Below are 16,500 nucleotides of genomic sequence, written 5' to 3' on the forward strand. Positions count from 1 at the left end.
CACGGCAGGGAGCGTGCGGGGCTCCCCGCGCAGCGCCCTGCCCACACCGCCCTGGCCGCGCTGCCCTCGCCCTACCGCCCTCGCTGCGCTGACCTGAGCACGGTGCCCGCACCGCCCTGTCCTCACTGTACTTGTCCCTCTCTCTATACCGCCCTTCATGCACGGCCATCACCTCTCCATCCCGGCGCTCTCGCTGTAGAGCTTTCCATACTCTACAGTATGCTGCAGCCAGCAGCCCTCCTCCCTGCGCCCCGCTGGACACGAGCGCCCCGGCTCCCCGTGACCCGCCGTCCCTGCCCGCAGGTGCCCGGCCGTCCGCCCTCCTGCCGCCGAGCCGCCCCTCGCCCCGCTCCTCCGACGGCTCAGGGAGCCTGGGGCTCCGAGCCGCTGCAGGCAGCCGGCGGCGGGGCATCATCCCGGCCCCATGCCCCGGTGGTCCTACCTCCGAGTCTACGTATTTGGTGCCGGACATGCTGCCGCGGGCTGCTGACGGCTCTGCCGCGAGTTACTTTGCCCTGTGACTTGTAGGAGCGGAGGCAGGAAGACTCCGCTCTGCGGAGCGGCCGGCCGGGGGAGGTAGCTGCGAGGAGGGCTGGCCGCTGGCCAGGGCGGCTGCCTGCCTCCGGCTGGGGTGGATGACAGCGGCGGCACGGCCCCGCACACGGCAGGGCGGCCGGGAGCCGCCGGGCGTGGGAGGGGAAAATAGCCCTGCCCCGGCAACCTGGGAGCTGGCGGACCCGGTCCCGGATGCCTGGGCTACGCCGTGCGGACACAGGGGCTCGACAGGGAGAGGGACAGGGTCCCGTCCGCCTCGTCCGCCCTGTCCCGGCTGCCCACGACCCCCGCCAGTGGGTCCCCGCCGCTGGGTGCCGGGGCGACAGTGGCTGCTGCGGCAGAGCCACCTGGGCTAGATGGAGCAAGGAAGCAGTGAGGAGATGGAAAACTTGTGTTCGGCGTCCAGAGCGAGCGAGGCGTTTGCCGGGCTCCCCCCTCCCGGCATTGACAAGAGTTTACACAGAAGCATCGCTACTCCAGGAACAATTGTGGAAACTTGGATATCCTTGGGATGAGGAAAAAGAGATTTTTCTCAACTGGTTCATTTCAAAACTATGCAAATATTTAACAGTTGTGCACTTTAACACTGCTTTATTTTTCCTGAGAAGAGATTGATCCGTGCATGTCTGCCATGCATATTAACCACTGGGATTAACTTTTAAAGGGGAATGGTGTGACACCGTCTTGCCATGCTGTGTTCTCAAGGTTTTTTTGTAAGCTCAGGGACATATGTAGGTGTAAACGGTATAAATATAAAAATTCATCACTGTATTCAAGATGGCTCAGGTTAAGGTTGCAGCATCACTATACATTTAAAAAAAATGTATATTTCACTTTTTTGTGTGTGCATGAGTTTGCAGCCATTAGTTTTGTGTTAGGAAATCAGACTATGGTGACAGATTTATAGCATTAACAGAAAAATTGTGACCTTAGTGTTATGCCATTTAGCACAGAATTGCAGCAACAGAAGTAGAAAATTCCTAACTACAGTATATTTGGCTTTGGCACTTCAACAGAGAAATGACCTCGAAGAAGCCCCTGGCTAAGATGCATGTAGACACCACAGATGTAAATAACTGCACCTGTTGAAAATGCAGTACACATGGATGTGTGTTCCTGATACAGCAGTTAGCAGTCAACTTTCCTTACTTTATATTGCTCATAAATTTTAGAACAAATGCCTTGAATGGAAGATTTCCAACTTTCCAAGTTAGTTGTAATATTTAAACGTAACATTTTTATTGATGCAATAATTCACTTAAGCCATCATTAGAATATTTTTGCCTGTCCAAGCTTTTGAATATGAATATGGAGCCAAATGAGTGTATTGAAGGTCATAGACTCTGAAATTTTTCTATCCATCTGAAAAAACTTGCAAGACAGTTCTTTGTTTTCATATCTAGGAAATTTTTTCAATTAGTCACTGTCCTCCACATTAATCAGAACATTTTGATCCATCATTCAATATGACTCTGTATCTCAAGAATTACTTTTTAAAAGGAGAAATAAGAGAGATACTTGTTGATTTGAAATGCTGAATTGATCCTGCAATGGTTTCTCAGAACCACAGTCCCATTTAAAAAAATATTTCTGAATCACATAACACTACTGCTGCTAGAATAATATCATAAACTGGTGGAATTTTTAAGTTTTATGAGATGAATTCCAGAATAGGCTGCATACAAAGCAAAATGAACGTTAGCAGTGCTTTCTTGAGCTGGAATACCAAGAAGACAGCCTACTCAGAAAAAAGCATGGGTACTACCAAGCTGTAAGAGTGAGCAAGTTACATCTGCAGAGATGGAGAGCGATGGAGCTATGGCCTGCTGCCTCTAGCACTGCTGTATGAGAAATGCACACCAACTCAACAGCCAGAGACCTGGCCTGGATGCACACAGGAGCTCTGCAGGGATCTCCTGTTACACTCAGAGGAAGAGTAACAGCTCAGTGGGAAAGGGCCAAGTAAAGGCCTGCAGAAATCTTCTGAAAGTGCAAAGGCTCCATTCCCCTTCTCAGATACTATGAATGGATTATCCAGGGATGGCCAGAAATTACCAGAAATTGCAGACACTCAAGCTGGCCTTGGAAATGCCACCCAGTCTCCTCATGGAGCTTAGCTGTGTCTTCAGTAGTGCAGGTCAGTTGCTAAGCAGGACTACATGCCACCTTGGTTGGCCACCTCACTGCCTTTCTTCATCACACCAGCTTTAGGCATTTCATACCTAATTTTAAAAAGTTTCTATTGCTCCAAAATCTTGCTTTAACTGAAATTTCAAACCCTAAGATTACCTCAGTTGAAAACTTGATCTAAACCAGGAGCAAATAATGTGTAATTTATGATTTGTTTTATTCATTTTGAGGGGAGGAAAAGTTTTGTTATGGGTAGGGGAAAAAAAAAAGATTGGACAAAATCTCTCAAAAACTGTCAGAAAGTGAGTCATGAAACTGAACTGGATGTGGATGACTGCTCACTGAGTGTCTTTGTCTGGTATCAAACACTCCTCCTTCCTCCACTTCTTGCCCCCCTTTTCGTTTTAAGCTTGTGTAGTTATTCCAGTTATGGTATTAGCAATACTCCTGATATATTCCAGTGTCAGCAAGATCAAAATCAGCCCTGGGAAACTGTTTCCTTTATGTGTTGTTTCAACACCAACAAAGCTGTCAGGTAACAGAGGCTGTCCATGAGCAGCCTGCTGTATGCAGAGCACTGAAAAACCTGAGGCTTAGGAGTGAAAGATCAGTGCTTTTTTGTGTGCCTTCTGTTCCTGCAGAACTGCTTAACCACATCTTTTTATGAGCAGTTTTGTATGTTTTGCTGGATGAAAGCCTTAGCTGCCGAAACTGTTGGTATTGAATTTTTAGCAGTCATGCTACAGTTCTCACCCTGTTGCATGATAACAAGCATTAGGATAGGATAAACCAGGCCAATGTTTTCCTTATGTCATTATTTAAAGACGTGTGGTCCTGGAGGATTCACCGTGGTCATCCTGTCCCCAGTCTCTGGTGGGTTTCTGGATTTTAAAATATAAGTCACTAGATCAGAATTTTCCCATAGAGATAGGTTCTCCTGGCCCCAGTATACAGGGCTGCAGCTTCATGTACACATTTGGTATTTGGTCTGTTTGTGCCTTGAATCCAAGGATTAGTTATACCAGGAGAAATGGATAGCTCTTCTCACATTCCTTCCTTCTCGCAACCTCTAGACAGGAGTGATTTCATTTTATGTGAAAGTGATGCTGCCATAAAACATTTCACAATAGCCTAAGGGCTAGAAGACTCAAACCAACACCTGAGAAACCTGAAATCAATTTTTGCCTGAGGTGTGCCACTGCATTTCGACTCACTCCTGGGAAAGTGTATTTTGGGAAGTACCTTATTCTGCTGATAGGCAGTTAAGTATATTTTGAGGAGTCTAAGGCCCCCCTTCTTTTGGGGTTCTGACGGCTTAGATCTGACTAAGATGCAAAGCTGCTCAAATAAGGGCAGTTCTGGGCATGACAAAAGTAAAACTGTAGGTATTGTTGTGGGGGGTTATGGGAAAGGGAGGTGCCTTCTGAGTTCAGACATGTTCCTGGTGGGTGGCAGCTGGGCAGGGATTACAGTTTTGGATCAAAATGCATTACTTTTTCTCATCTCAATCCTGTAGTAGGTGTGTATATCTTTTATTAGGGCTAGCCCCTGTAGGTCTTTATCTAGATAGGTTGTAACTGCCCTGACTGGAGAGGCAAATAGATTGAAAGCTTTAATTCTGCAAGACCCAGCACAAACCAAGTCCCTCTTTTGATACCCTGTGCGATATCAGATACCTTGAAAACTGAGCTGGATCATGAACAGTGGTCTATGGCAATGCTGTTCTGTACCATTCTTCCAGTTCTACCATATTATTAAATGTTCATGTGTTTTATAGAAAATATCAGACTATGAGAACTTGTCTCATTAATGGCACTTGAATACCAACTCCTTAAGGCTTACGCAGGATGGGTTTTTTGTCACTCTGCTTCTCTACCTAAGCATTGGCTGGTAAACCCTAGCTGCTAGTGTACCATTGTAATAGCTTTAATAGTGTAAAATATAAAAGCAAAATCAGGTACATGGGGTGAAAAGGCAGCTCTTATTGAGCTGAGACAGCTGGAAAAATAGACAAACTTTCCTCAAGGTTTGAAATAAAAGTGAATCTCTATATTTTATTCCATCTGAGTATCTTTAAGTAGGGTCTGATTCAGTACTATGTGAAGGAGTCCTTTCTCCCACTTGCAGTTGGGAGGGGAAGCTAAACAACAGCTGAAACTGAATGTCTAACACAGGTGACACTCACCCCTGGCATCAGGTTGTGAGAGAAGGGTGTAGAGAAGAACCTGCCTCACTACTTTTGTGAAACTCTAGTTGCTTCCATCGGCCTTCCTAATTCTGCAGCAAATACAACTTTTTATGTAGCAAAGAAACCAAGCCAAGCCCAGCCCAATATTTTACTAATCAGTACAGACTCTTGTCTCTAGAGGATGATTCAAATTATTAGCTCCTCTGAATTGCCTCTCAGATGTTTTCCTTTTCTACAATAAGCTTAGGAAGATTAGTGTCACCAAGCTACAATTAGTCTTTATTAATTAGCCTAATTCGTAAATCCCTGAATGAAGAAAGAGCCTCCAATTTTAATGCCTAACTGCCAGTACAGTATTTCTGGAGGCCTTCAACTCTAATTTTTATGAGCATAGACAACAGGCAACACTGGTAAAGTGTCTGGTGCTTGACCTTGTTCCATTTGCATTTTTATTTAAAAAAAACCCCAAACAGATGTATTTTTCCATGTTTTGTTAAAAGAGCTAATAACAGCAATAGTTTTATCTCTGCAGGTGGGGGAATGATCACACCCTGTAAAAATAAAGAACTTACCATTCTTTGGCTTCCACTTTATACGAGTGTGTGGTCTGAGGTCCCAGAGCTTCAGGGATGTTCTGAACTTTTTAGTAAGTGAGTGCTTAAGTGAACTTTTTGGATAGGTGGGAACAGGCTCTTCATTTACTAATACATCAAAGTTTCTGTTAAGAATTACTTTCATTTTATATGGTGAACTACTAGGGTGGTGAAAGATAAAAGTTCCAGAATCAGATTAGGAGCATTTTAGGAAACAGCTCTCATAAGTAGGTAGATTAAACTTCTCTGTGAATTAAAATTAAGAAGTCCATAAACACAAATCCAGGGTGAGTTCTGAGTGTTAGTTGTGATCTTCAGGAAAAACAAGATGCTGAAATATTTTGCAATCAGAACTGAGTTTCCAGCTCATGGCTGTAGACCTAAGGTCTGCAGTAACAAGAGGCAGGCTGGAATCGTAACACCTCACACTTATTATTTGTAATAGCTGTACCATGATGATGGAAAATCTCGTTATGAGCAATAACATTTTCCCCATTCCACAGACACAAAGATACATTAAAATAATCTGAATTGGGCATAAATTTTCTTACATTTGTTGCAGACAATGAGACTCAGTTTCTGGACTCCTTTGCCTAAATTCTCATTTGTAAGTTGCTTTTTAGGGACGGTTTGTCCACATTTCAAACAAATTGGAGACAAACCTGCTCCTACATCGAAGAGCACAGTTCAGAGCCAGCTCCCATTCAGTCCACTGTCCAACAGTGCTGTGAGGTATTCACAGTATATACTGTGCCAGACCTTCAGGATGTATGTCAGAACCATAAAACCCTGGGAATACTTGCCAGGCAGAGTTGCCTGGGACAGATTCACACCTGAGTATTGGAGAGTCTGTAAATATTTCTACTTCCTTCCACTCCTTTTATGGACAAAATATGAGTATTTGCTAAGCATCCAATATTTTACCCGAAGTCTGAGAATGCACTTTTTATTTCCTGATAGTAAGGGCACACCTGTTTCAGAGAAAGATATTGCTATAAATATCTAAGAAATGAAGAGCTTTAATTACAAGCTTGCTTGAGTCTTGTAGCAGCTAGAGAAATGGTGAAAAGAACTAATCAATGACAAGTCTAAATCAACATAAGAACAAACCAAACCATTCTACTTAATTGTGGTAGCTAGAGCCAGCTGACTTCAGTAAGCTATTTAAGAATGCATATATCCAGAAATGCATACCATAAAATGATACATCTTTCTCTGGGGAATGGCCTCATTCTCAAATCTTGAATTGCAGACTTGGGTTCCTTCAAAGCTTAGGCTTTTATAGGACTCCTTTTAGACACAAGAACTAGTACTGATTGATTTATTTTCTTTTTCTCTTTTAAATGAATTCATCAAGGGGATATTTTTCAGTGGAAAATATCTTTGTAAAAGTCCTTGGACGCTGTAAAAGAAAATAACTCTCAAAAGAGTTCAAGCCTAGCCTGGCCAATTTTTATTTTCAAAAGCGTTATTTCCATTTTTAACACAAGAAAGGTATTTTGAAGAACACATCTGAAAAACAAGCTAACTTCTTGCAGAATAAAAAAGAACAAGAGCAGTTTCCATGGGCACTAATCATTAAGATCCAGTTTTTTAAAGCCATATGAATCCCTCTCTAAATGGCACAAATGCTAAAAATGCTTTTAACATACAAAGATGTTATTAATTTACAAAGAATATCCAGGTAGCTTTAACAGGCCAACAGACAAGAAAAGGAAAATTCTGCATCTCATCTGTAAAGAAAGCGTGCACCCGTAAAAAGCATTAAGCATTATTTTGAATGTTGCCGAAATTCTGCAGAGAGACCTACTTCAGAGACAGCAATCATTCTGTATGGGCTTAACTGCACACAGAGATATGTAATTTTCTACTATAAATACATTAAATGCAGTTGATAATAGGGGAATTGTATTGACACTCATCCCTTTCTTCACCTCTCAGATATTTTGGAAGAACTGCATAGTACTCTATGGTGTTTGGCATTTTAAGAGTTTGTTTAAAAGCTGAAAAATCTGAAAAGAAATGAAATTGAAAATGGGAAACAGCTGAAATTTTATTATTTTATTAGATATCTCTTGTTTGATACGAAATTTGAGACATTTTAGAAAATTACATTCCAAATCATACACACATTTTACAATTGCAACTTACCATCTGTATTTAAATAAAACAGCAGCATAAGCCCACCAGAAGGCTAATGTAATTTTAATGTACCTCTGCACATTTTATGTTATTTGGGTTTAAAAAGTCATATTAGGTGCAGAAGAAAGAAGGGTCTTTTTCAGGGGTTAGGTCTTGAAATAGTAAAAAAGCAACAGAGAAAGTCAATAGGTTAGGAGAATTAGACAAGGATACCAAGTACATTCACTTGCCTTCTACAAGAGCTTGCTACCTAGTTAAAGTGCTAGCATAGTGTCTATTGCTTTAAATATCACAATGTTCACACCAATAATATACAGAAATAGGCAGGGTAGCATTTATTACACCCAATTTTTAATAAAAACTATTTATCATAAACAGATATTTCTTTTGCATAAAAGAAAATTTCTTTTGCATAAACAGATAAGTTTTTTGCATTATTGTGTATAGAAACACATATCATCTTTGCTTTTACAATCATATATAATTAATATATTAGAATTGCACAGCAATACTCAAAATCTACTTAATTTAGAAAAAGAAATTTTAGTTATCTAAAATAATTTTTGCAGTGTCTCACTTGCTGCTTAACAAGTTGGTTAGAATTCAAATACTAGAGAAACTATGCTTCATAAAAACCTGATCAACTGTAATTTACAAAGGTACAAAATATACAGCAAAGTTAATCTCTCATTAAATAAAATATACAGATTAGCTAATGTTACAGGTCATTAGCTAACACCTTATTTTAAGGGATAAACTTCTAGGGAGCTTCCCCCCTCCCCCCAATATAGGAGAATTACACAACAGTTCCTTCCCCTGTATGTTTATACAATGAGTCACGTTCACTTTAACTGCTGATAACAGAGGACTGGGTTTATCATTCTGCACAGCAAGGCCAAAAATGATCCCTGGTGGAACTGCAGTAAAGTCAGTGTGAAACCCTAGAGATCAGTTTTGTCTAAGGTATCACAGCCTATTCATTTATTTATTTATAGCAATAACACCAATCATTATCACTCTGGTGGCTTTTAGTCCTCCATGAGAATTCTCCTGTAATCTACCAATCAACCTACCATTAAAATAAAGTGTTGCCAATATACTCCACGATCACTCTGTTGTTAAAATAGTGAGCTATGAAAACCGCCTATTAATTCTTAAATGGATCTCCCTGATAATAAATGAGTTTTAATAAAAACAGCATGTTCCCACTTAAACCAGCCATTGTAATTTCAGTTTGGAATGAATGGTAAGTGCTTGTATGTTAGGTTAGCAAAGTATAACACCAGCTACAGCTACAGCAGTGTCACATCTCTGACGTTTACTCTTGGTCCAGGTGTATATTAACCATGGCAAAGCACCGGCCTAGGCTCTGAAAGAATGGCACAATAAAAACATCTGTCAGGCTCTTCCATACAGTTTGCACTGAAGGCAGGACCATGAGACAGGTTTTCACAAAAGGCACCACAACCCTGCAAAAGAGAAAATGAAAAGTTTGAAGACTGGTGCTGCTATAGCACAGGGAAATCAGGATAATGAAATGCAAGTGTGACATGTTATGGAAGAGAAGTGGTTCTTTACCTTTTATAACTTCATATTATAAATATATTTAAGCAACTTGACTCCACTTTCTTGCAGTCATACTCCATCGATTTTGTTTGCTCAAGTCCTCACACCTGCATATGCATGTGGTCCTCTGGGAGAATCATTTGTATGCAACATGGGAGTGCAGACACCAGGTTTCTTTTCGTTGTGTCTCTGTTTGCTAACTGGCAATTTCTTTACGTGCCATTTAGAATGATGAACTTTTGCTGTCTCTCCCTGGTCCTGGCAGGGCTGGTGTACATGATCTGCCATAGCCCTGCTGCCACCCACTGTGGCTGAAGAGCAGTCATCCCCTAAGGACTCGTGCTGTGGTCATATCTGAATGTGGGTCTTTAGGGGCTGACAGAAACACTATATTCCCCAGTTTGATTTACTGGAAACAGCCTTTACAATCTGTTCTTGCTCTGCTCTCTCTTCTGGTGTTTCTTTTATCTGTCTGTCTCACAGGCACACACAAGTGCACAGGCATGCATGCACATCACACCACTGGTATCTCATTCCTATCCATTCCTGTTACAAGATGCTACAGTAAAATAGAAATGGAGGCAATATCCAGTTACATCACACTATTACAATACAGGTACACACCACATCCCATAAAAATGGGCTGATCCTGTAAAGTTCTTCATTTATGAGTGAGAAATTAACATTAGAATATGGTCAGAATTCCTTATCAGGGGATAAGATCTTTTTATTCACTAAGGCTGCATACTAGTAAGCATTGCGCTTTCATCTCCTGAGCTTTGGTAAGCATCTGGGGATTGCTCTCCATGTGTGCCAATTCCAAAGCAATGTCATTACTGGTGGCTTGAGCCAAGCATGCTAACAGTGGAGGAGAGTCAGAAGTGCACAGACGGGCAGCTCAGGAGGGCCAGTGGTTACTTGACTACTGACCACAATATTTTAAGTTATTCTTCTTCCTTAATCATTTACTGGCCTAAACCTCTGGTCATTTCACTAAGCTGTTCTTACCTGGGTGCAGAAAAACTAAATGTATACATAAATAATACTGAAGTTCTAACAGCACAAGGTTTTAGAAAAGTCTCTCTACCATACTGAACATGTTTAGTCCTAAACTAGGTAAAAGAAGCTATAGATTCTTTTGACAATGATAATAAACTCTGTTCAACTTCACTGTTGCATTCAAAATTTAAGTTCCCAGTCTTGCATTTGCATAATTGCACTGCAGAACTTTCACTGATTTTGACTGGAATGACAGAAAATACCTAATTTAATATTTCTTCATAAGTCTGAAAAAAAGTTGCTGTGTATTTACAATGCATACTCCTCAGATTAAGAAAGTAGAAAAAACCTACCACATTTAAAATTTTTTGAAGGTTAGAAATGTACAGAATCAAAATTAATTATTTTCAGTGTTTATCTAACAGCTTTGGTCATACAATGCAAGCCATATTCTAGTACATAAATGCTCTACTCAAAGCTAGCCCAGATGGATTTAAACAAGAATAGCTTTTCTAAAACCTTCTCTTTTGTCTCTGCTGAAACACCCCATATAGCACTGTGAGCACTACTGGAAAATTGTGCCTCTAGTTTTAAACCGAACCCTGTAAACGATGTGTTTATAACCACCTATAATATCACTGCATATAGAATAGATAATTCATAGAGCGAAAAATTAGGCATTAACCTGTTAGAATACAGCTGAGAAACATCAATAATGCAAACAAACAAACAAACAAACAAAAAAGGGCTATTCTTCCAAGCAACACAGGGAAAGCACCAGAAATGGCTATTTTGTTTGTGCTGACTTTACCTCTTTTCCATTTCAGATAATTTATAAGGACAATGTAATTGTTCTTTTGATACCATCTATAACCAATTTGGCCTGATTTTTTTAAAACCCAGCTGAACTGAAGAGAAGCAGAAAACACATTTCTTTTGGACTCTCTGTTGACAGGATCACACAAAATACAAATGAAACAAATATCACAGTATGCAGAAGATTTACAGAAAGATGTAGAAGGCTGGAGAAGCAGTGATCATAGTACTTGAAATTGCTGTAGAGGTCATTCACACAGTACTGGAACTCAACCCATTTTGATTAGTGGAACTCCATCTATTTTGATAATCTTAAGAAAAAGAAATATTAAAATGTTTTGGTAATGTTTTATAATCTTTAAGCACTTATTATTAAATTTTTAAATTTATGGTAAATGCATGCAAAACCCAATGTAGGCTGAATCCATAGGAGGACACACGAGACATAACAGCAACCAAAGCTAATTAATGTAAATACCTTTCAATTTTAAAATAAAAGCTCATCTACTTATAGAACAATTACTCAAACCTCTTTCCTCAGAGAAGAAAATCCTTTACACCAAGGTGAGTCATAAAAGGTATTTTCTAAGTTTTAAATTATGTGTGTATTTACATGTGTACAAATCTGTGTCCCATCCTGCACAGGATATCTTATCCAGACAGTGTGATATTTCCAGGTTATCTAAGGGTGCAATGTGCTTTCTGTGGAGTGACCAGTCACACTTAAAAATTAATAATCACATGCCATTAGAAGCCATGTATTTGTTTTTGTGACCTGACAAATATAATGTACCCATCCTTTGCTGTGGATTTACCCTGGTCTGCAGTTTTATTCACCGACATGGCAGCTACCCTGATGCCCTACTGGTACTGCTAATGTTACCACATAATACCACATTGGGAAGAAAATGAAAGGTCTGTTGAATTTGTCATCTAAGCTGAAGACAGGCACCTATATGACCTCTTTTTGAGTCTTGCTATGTATATATAATATAAAATACCCCTCCTTCGACCAAGTGGGATGAGTTGTGTCTTTTGGGAACTGTTGAACCGAAAAGTGCCAATTACTCAATTCTTTCCCTCCTATCCTATTTTCTCTTTATTCTGTTCAAGGCACAACATCTACAAAATTATACCCCTCAACTTTTCTCTCTTTTGCTCATGTTACTTTTTCTTCTTGCTAAGCCCTGAATGAACACTGTCAAGAATCAAACACCTCTTGCTGAAGAGGTGAAATGGCCGAGCACAGTTTAATTCCCACTGATAATGAGAATCAAGTTTTTACAGACTTGGGCAACAATGTTGGAGTAGTCATGCACCTTTAATTCAGATTCTGTCTTCAAAGTGAAGAATCACAGCTTCTCCTGCAATGTTTTTCAGAATGGAATCTCAGACATGTCTTAATACTATTTTCAATTGCTCTATGTTTCTGTGCTTAAATTATCTAACTCCATGTACTACATCATGATTGTGAATTAAAAGTCTTGTAAGGCTCTACAATACAAGCAAGCATTGTGAAAAGATAGCTAAAAATTACCTAGCAGTTGTATAGTTTCTTGTTGCACGCCATTAACCATTGGGACAAGTGAGGCAAAGGATAACCACCAATGCCTTTCACAATTCATTCACACAGTATTTGAAGTACATTAAAATAAAATATTATGTATTCCAGAGTGGAAAAGATAAAATTACTAAAAAAAGAAGCAAGGCATCATCCACATACTCCCTTTTCCTAAACCAAGGGATATGTACTGGACATCAAAGAAGAGGCATCAAGAGAGCACCACCTGATTATAAGGTAGGCCTTCCTAGCTGTAGTGTAATTTATTTCGATTTTAAGCAGTCAAGGGACATGGTTTTAGGGTTGAATGTGATAGCAGCAGTTATGTAAATGAAGTTGTAGAATACAAAAAGGTAAGAAATAATGCATGTCCATATCTGCTTTTCATGTAAGTCCATGGCTCTGTGTGTCTTAGCACTGTGAATGGAAGCTCAAGTGGAGCAGTGCTGTGACTTCCTACAGCTTTAGCCTATGATGTACAGAGCTGAGTGAGCCCATCTCAGATCCAAGATCTCAAGTTATGGATCATTGATTCTTAGTGTAAATATACAAAGTACCAGAATGCTATTCTGATAAGACTACGAAAAAGCATATATGACATTCAAGTGTTAATTTCCAAGAGGTTGCAAACATGTGTCTTGGAACAAGAATCAGTCACTGATCTACAAAAAATATAACAATTTTGCTTGAGCCACCTGTAAAGCCAGAAATGTTCTGTTCGTGTTCAAAAATCAATAATCTTAAGAGCTACAATCTCAGGACATATTTAAAAGCTTGCTAATTCCACAGAAAGATGTCACAACTCAGTGTGGCCTGTATACTCTGGTGAGAATGACAGCCATCAATAAAGGAAAATCTGAAGTTGACTTCCTTGAACTGGCTTGTAAGTGGAACATCAGCCTGCTAGCTGGCCCAGGTTCAGCCCATCAGTATCTTTTACTGGGTAGTGTGAAACCAGATTCTGGCTCAAGCAGCTGTTTTGGGAACACAATATGCTCCACCTTTATGGTCAAAAATGAAAATTAGTTGTATTACTATACTTTTTCTTAGCTTTCTTTTTGCAGGTGAGAGACAACATTTACTATCAGGTGTGATATGGTGTGATGGGGCGATTCACAAGGCATTCTTGAACATGAGACATGCTAAGTTAGACTTACGTGGATTTTTAACACGCTGATGAAACTGCAACAGCATGTGTGACATCAACAGAGCTTTCTGCTTGAGCACCTCCAGAAGTTGTTGAAACACTTTTGAATTTAGCCCCAGAAAAGGCTCCCTTACAACACATCAACATCATCACCTCACTGGTCTGGATGATAAAAGTGAAGCACAGAGACTCTTAGTGGCAGACTTCTGGGCAGGTTTGCCCCAGGTTTCCCATGACATTTAAACAGCTGAAGACAGAGTTATAATGGAATTCCCTTTCTTTCATGTACAAAACAAGGAGTTACTTTTTTTTTTCAGACCCAATGGGACTACAAGGGAACTAGTACCCTGTATTTAGGGCCTTTAAATGCGCACTGTTTTTGCACTACCCTCTCAAATGCAGCAACATTGAACTCCTCACTCGCATGATGTCTGGAACATGAAGAGGTGCCAACTTAGAGACGCCAACTTAGTCTCAGTGTGTTCCACCTTTGTGTCGGAACAAATCCAGCTTGAGTTTGTGGGAATATGAGGCAGTATTGCCTTTGGATGGTAGCACTGGATGGAGTCCAAGGGGATGCAGATAGCACTACTGAGTTATGTGATTCTTTCACATCCATCCCAGGTGCAAGGAAGATCAAAACCAAAGATGAATTCTATGTTGACAATGAACCTGGGCAAAGAAAATGATTTGTTGGGGAAGCAAGTGTGTTCACAGAAAGTTGAGAGAAACTTTTCAAGTGAAGTGCTACATTCAGACAGTCCTATTTCACACGTACTGAGAACCCACAGTTCCTGAGATAGTCACTAGGGACTACGTGCATAAATAGTAACTGACCTCTGAGTCCTGCATCAGTAAATTCCTGTATCCAGTCTGTGAAATTCAGATACAAGATCCTTCTGAAGCACAAAAAAAAAGTACTACAGTTTTAATAAATTTGGCATTGATTAATTTTTCCGCAGATATTTCACTATTGGAAACCTATATATACTCACCATACCCTTGTGCAGTCACACTGCACACTATGGCAGAGAGACAGCTGACAAATCTAAAAATCTGGGCAACACTATGCCTGTGAACTGTTTGTTTGTAACAATTTGGGAACAAGAGATATAGCAAGTGGGCATCCTTAAACTGCACGGCAACTCCTTTGGATATTAGGCAAACACACTGTTCCAAAATTCAAGTGAATCAGTTTTCAAAGCGGCTGGACAATGTCACCAACACAAGCTTCCATTGTACTTCCAAAAACTGAAATCTGCACCCATGAGATTGCCACCACAAGTTCAGATAATCAATGTATTTCTAGGGTTTTGAGTTCACTTCCAGTTTCTGTATTCTGTTTTCCTTGATAAAAGGAAAAGGATTCCAGTGTTACCCAAATCAAATTAGACTTTATCCAAAACTCATGTATAAGGAAAATCCTGGTTTGCAGAAATAATGTCAATAATCTGCATTCATCCCTTCCTCTACAGCCTTCTGGATTGTCAGTTCTTTCCTCAACATCATTATACTCCTTGCCTTTCCTGGTTCTCCACCATCATCTTCCTTTCTGGTCCCAAAGTACTCTTCCTGATATTTTGTGATCATATTATGCTTAAAGTACACGGGTTTGCTGTGACTTGGATGGCCGGTGTATTTGCCTGTGAACTTGTGCCATGGCCAGAGCTCAGCAGGGTTTTTTGCTTAGGTGGAAGGGTTTTGGAGCACTGCATCTAAAGATAGCTATGCACCAGATGCAAGGCACTGGCACTACATTTTATGGCAGTAACATAGAGCCAGCTGGGCCCTCAAAAACTTTCTTCAGTCTGTGAGAAAAACAGTGAAAGAGGTAACGGTACTAAGAAGCTAATAATAACTTCAGGTGTTATATTTCTGCCTACATAATTAATTTAAAACGCACATCTGAACAAATTCTGCACTTCAGTTTAGAAAACAAATTCAGTCACTATTATCACTGCAGAAGCCAGCCAAGGCTGGAATGCATTGCTGTAGGTGCTGTCCAAGTGGGAACACAGGCTCTCTGCCCCAAGGAGCTTATATAGTCATGACAGACCTCTGGTAGGGAGGCAGGGAACTGAATCACAGAGAAAGCAATGTTTCCTTTTCTGTTCCTTTAGAAATAAAGCAGCTGATATTAGCTGATCTGGCTACCAGTGTAAAGTCGGCGCCCGGTGGCTGGGCAGTAATCAATGCTAGAGAAGGGTTCTGCGGGGCTGTCGGCAGAGCCCGGACACAGCACGCCCTTACCAGATGTGGAGGCAGCTGAGCGTCGCGAAAACGATCCCCACAACCAGGGCCATCGGAATGGCGAGGACCAGAGTCAGGACCTTGTAGATCACATACTTGCTGAGCTCAAACAGAGCGTGGCTGCAGATCCAGACCTTGTCGAAGGAGTGGGTGAGGTCGGGCTCCGCGATCACATCCTCGAACCCCAGCTGGAACAAGAGGAGACTACCGTCACGGGGAGCCGGGGCCCGGGGAGCCCGCGGGGGACGCCCCTCGCCGAGGACTCGAGCACCGGCCCCGGCCCCGGCCCCGGCCCCGCCCGCCCCCGGCCCAGCCCGGCCCGGCCCGCACCTGCAGGTGGGAGTTCAGCCCGTGGGGGTCGCGGTCCAGCTCGTCCTCCGCGCACTTCTCCGCGTCCGACAGCGCGGGGCCGCCGCTCCGCGGGAAGCTGTCGTCGTCGTCCATGAAGATGCGGGTGTCCACTTTCTCCGTCTCCAGCCCCATGGCGCTGCCGCCGCTGCGCGGCTCCGGCCCGGCCCTGCCCCGTCCGCCGCCGCTGCCCCGCCGGGCCGGG

At 41.5% G+C, this 16,500-nt stretch overlaps 2 protein-coding genes across 2 annotated transcripts in view; both read right to left on the bottom strand.

Moving 5' to 3' along the window:
• CAV1 (caveolin 1) overlaps nucleotides 1-610 on the bottom strand; it is a 19,079-nt gene extending 18,469 nt beyond the window's left edge. The window contains exon 1 of the mRNA XM_041421019.1: nucleotides 443-610. Within this exon, the coding sequence (XP_041276953.1) occupies nucleotides 443-472 (30 nt within the window). The 5' untranslated portion in view covers nucleotides 473-610. The remainder of the gene's footprint in view (nucleotides 1-442) is intronic.
• Nucleotides 611-6,896: 6,286 nt separating this feature from the next.
• Nucleotides 6,897-16,493, bottom strand: CAV2 (caveolin 2). The gene is made up of 3 exons (XM_041421021.1): nucleotides 16,278-16,493; nucleotides 15,948-16,135; nucleotides 6,897-9,077 (listed from the first exon to the last, which is right to left on the bottom strand). Exons 1-3 carry the CDS (start codon nucleotides 16,428-16,430, stop codon nucleotides 8,927-8,929), a joined length of 492 nt encoding a protein of 163 aa, XP_041276955.1. The 5' UTR covers nucleotides 16,431-16,493; the 3' UTR covers nucleotides 6,897-8,926.
• Between the last annotated feature and the right edge of the window lie 7 nt (nucleotides 16,494-16,500).

The sequence above is a fragment of the Onychostruthus taczanowskii genome, unplaced genomic scaffold (assembly GCF_017590055.1).
Source record: "Onychostruthus taczanowskii isolate IOZ18803 unplaced genomic scaffold, ASM1759005v1 scaffold68, whole genome shotgun sequence".
In the NCBI taxonomy this organism is placed as follows: Eukaryota; Metazoa; Chordata; class Aves; order Passeriformes; family Passeridae; genus Onychostruthus; species Onychostruthus taczanowskii.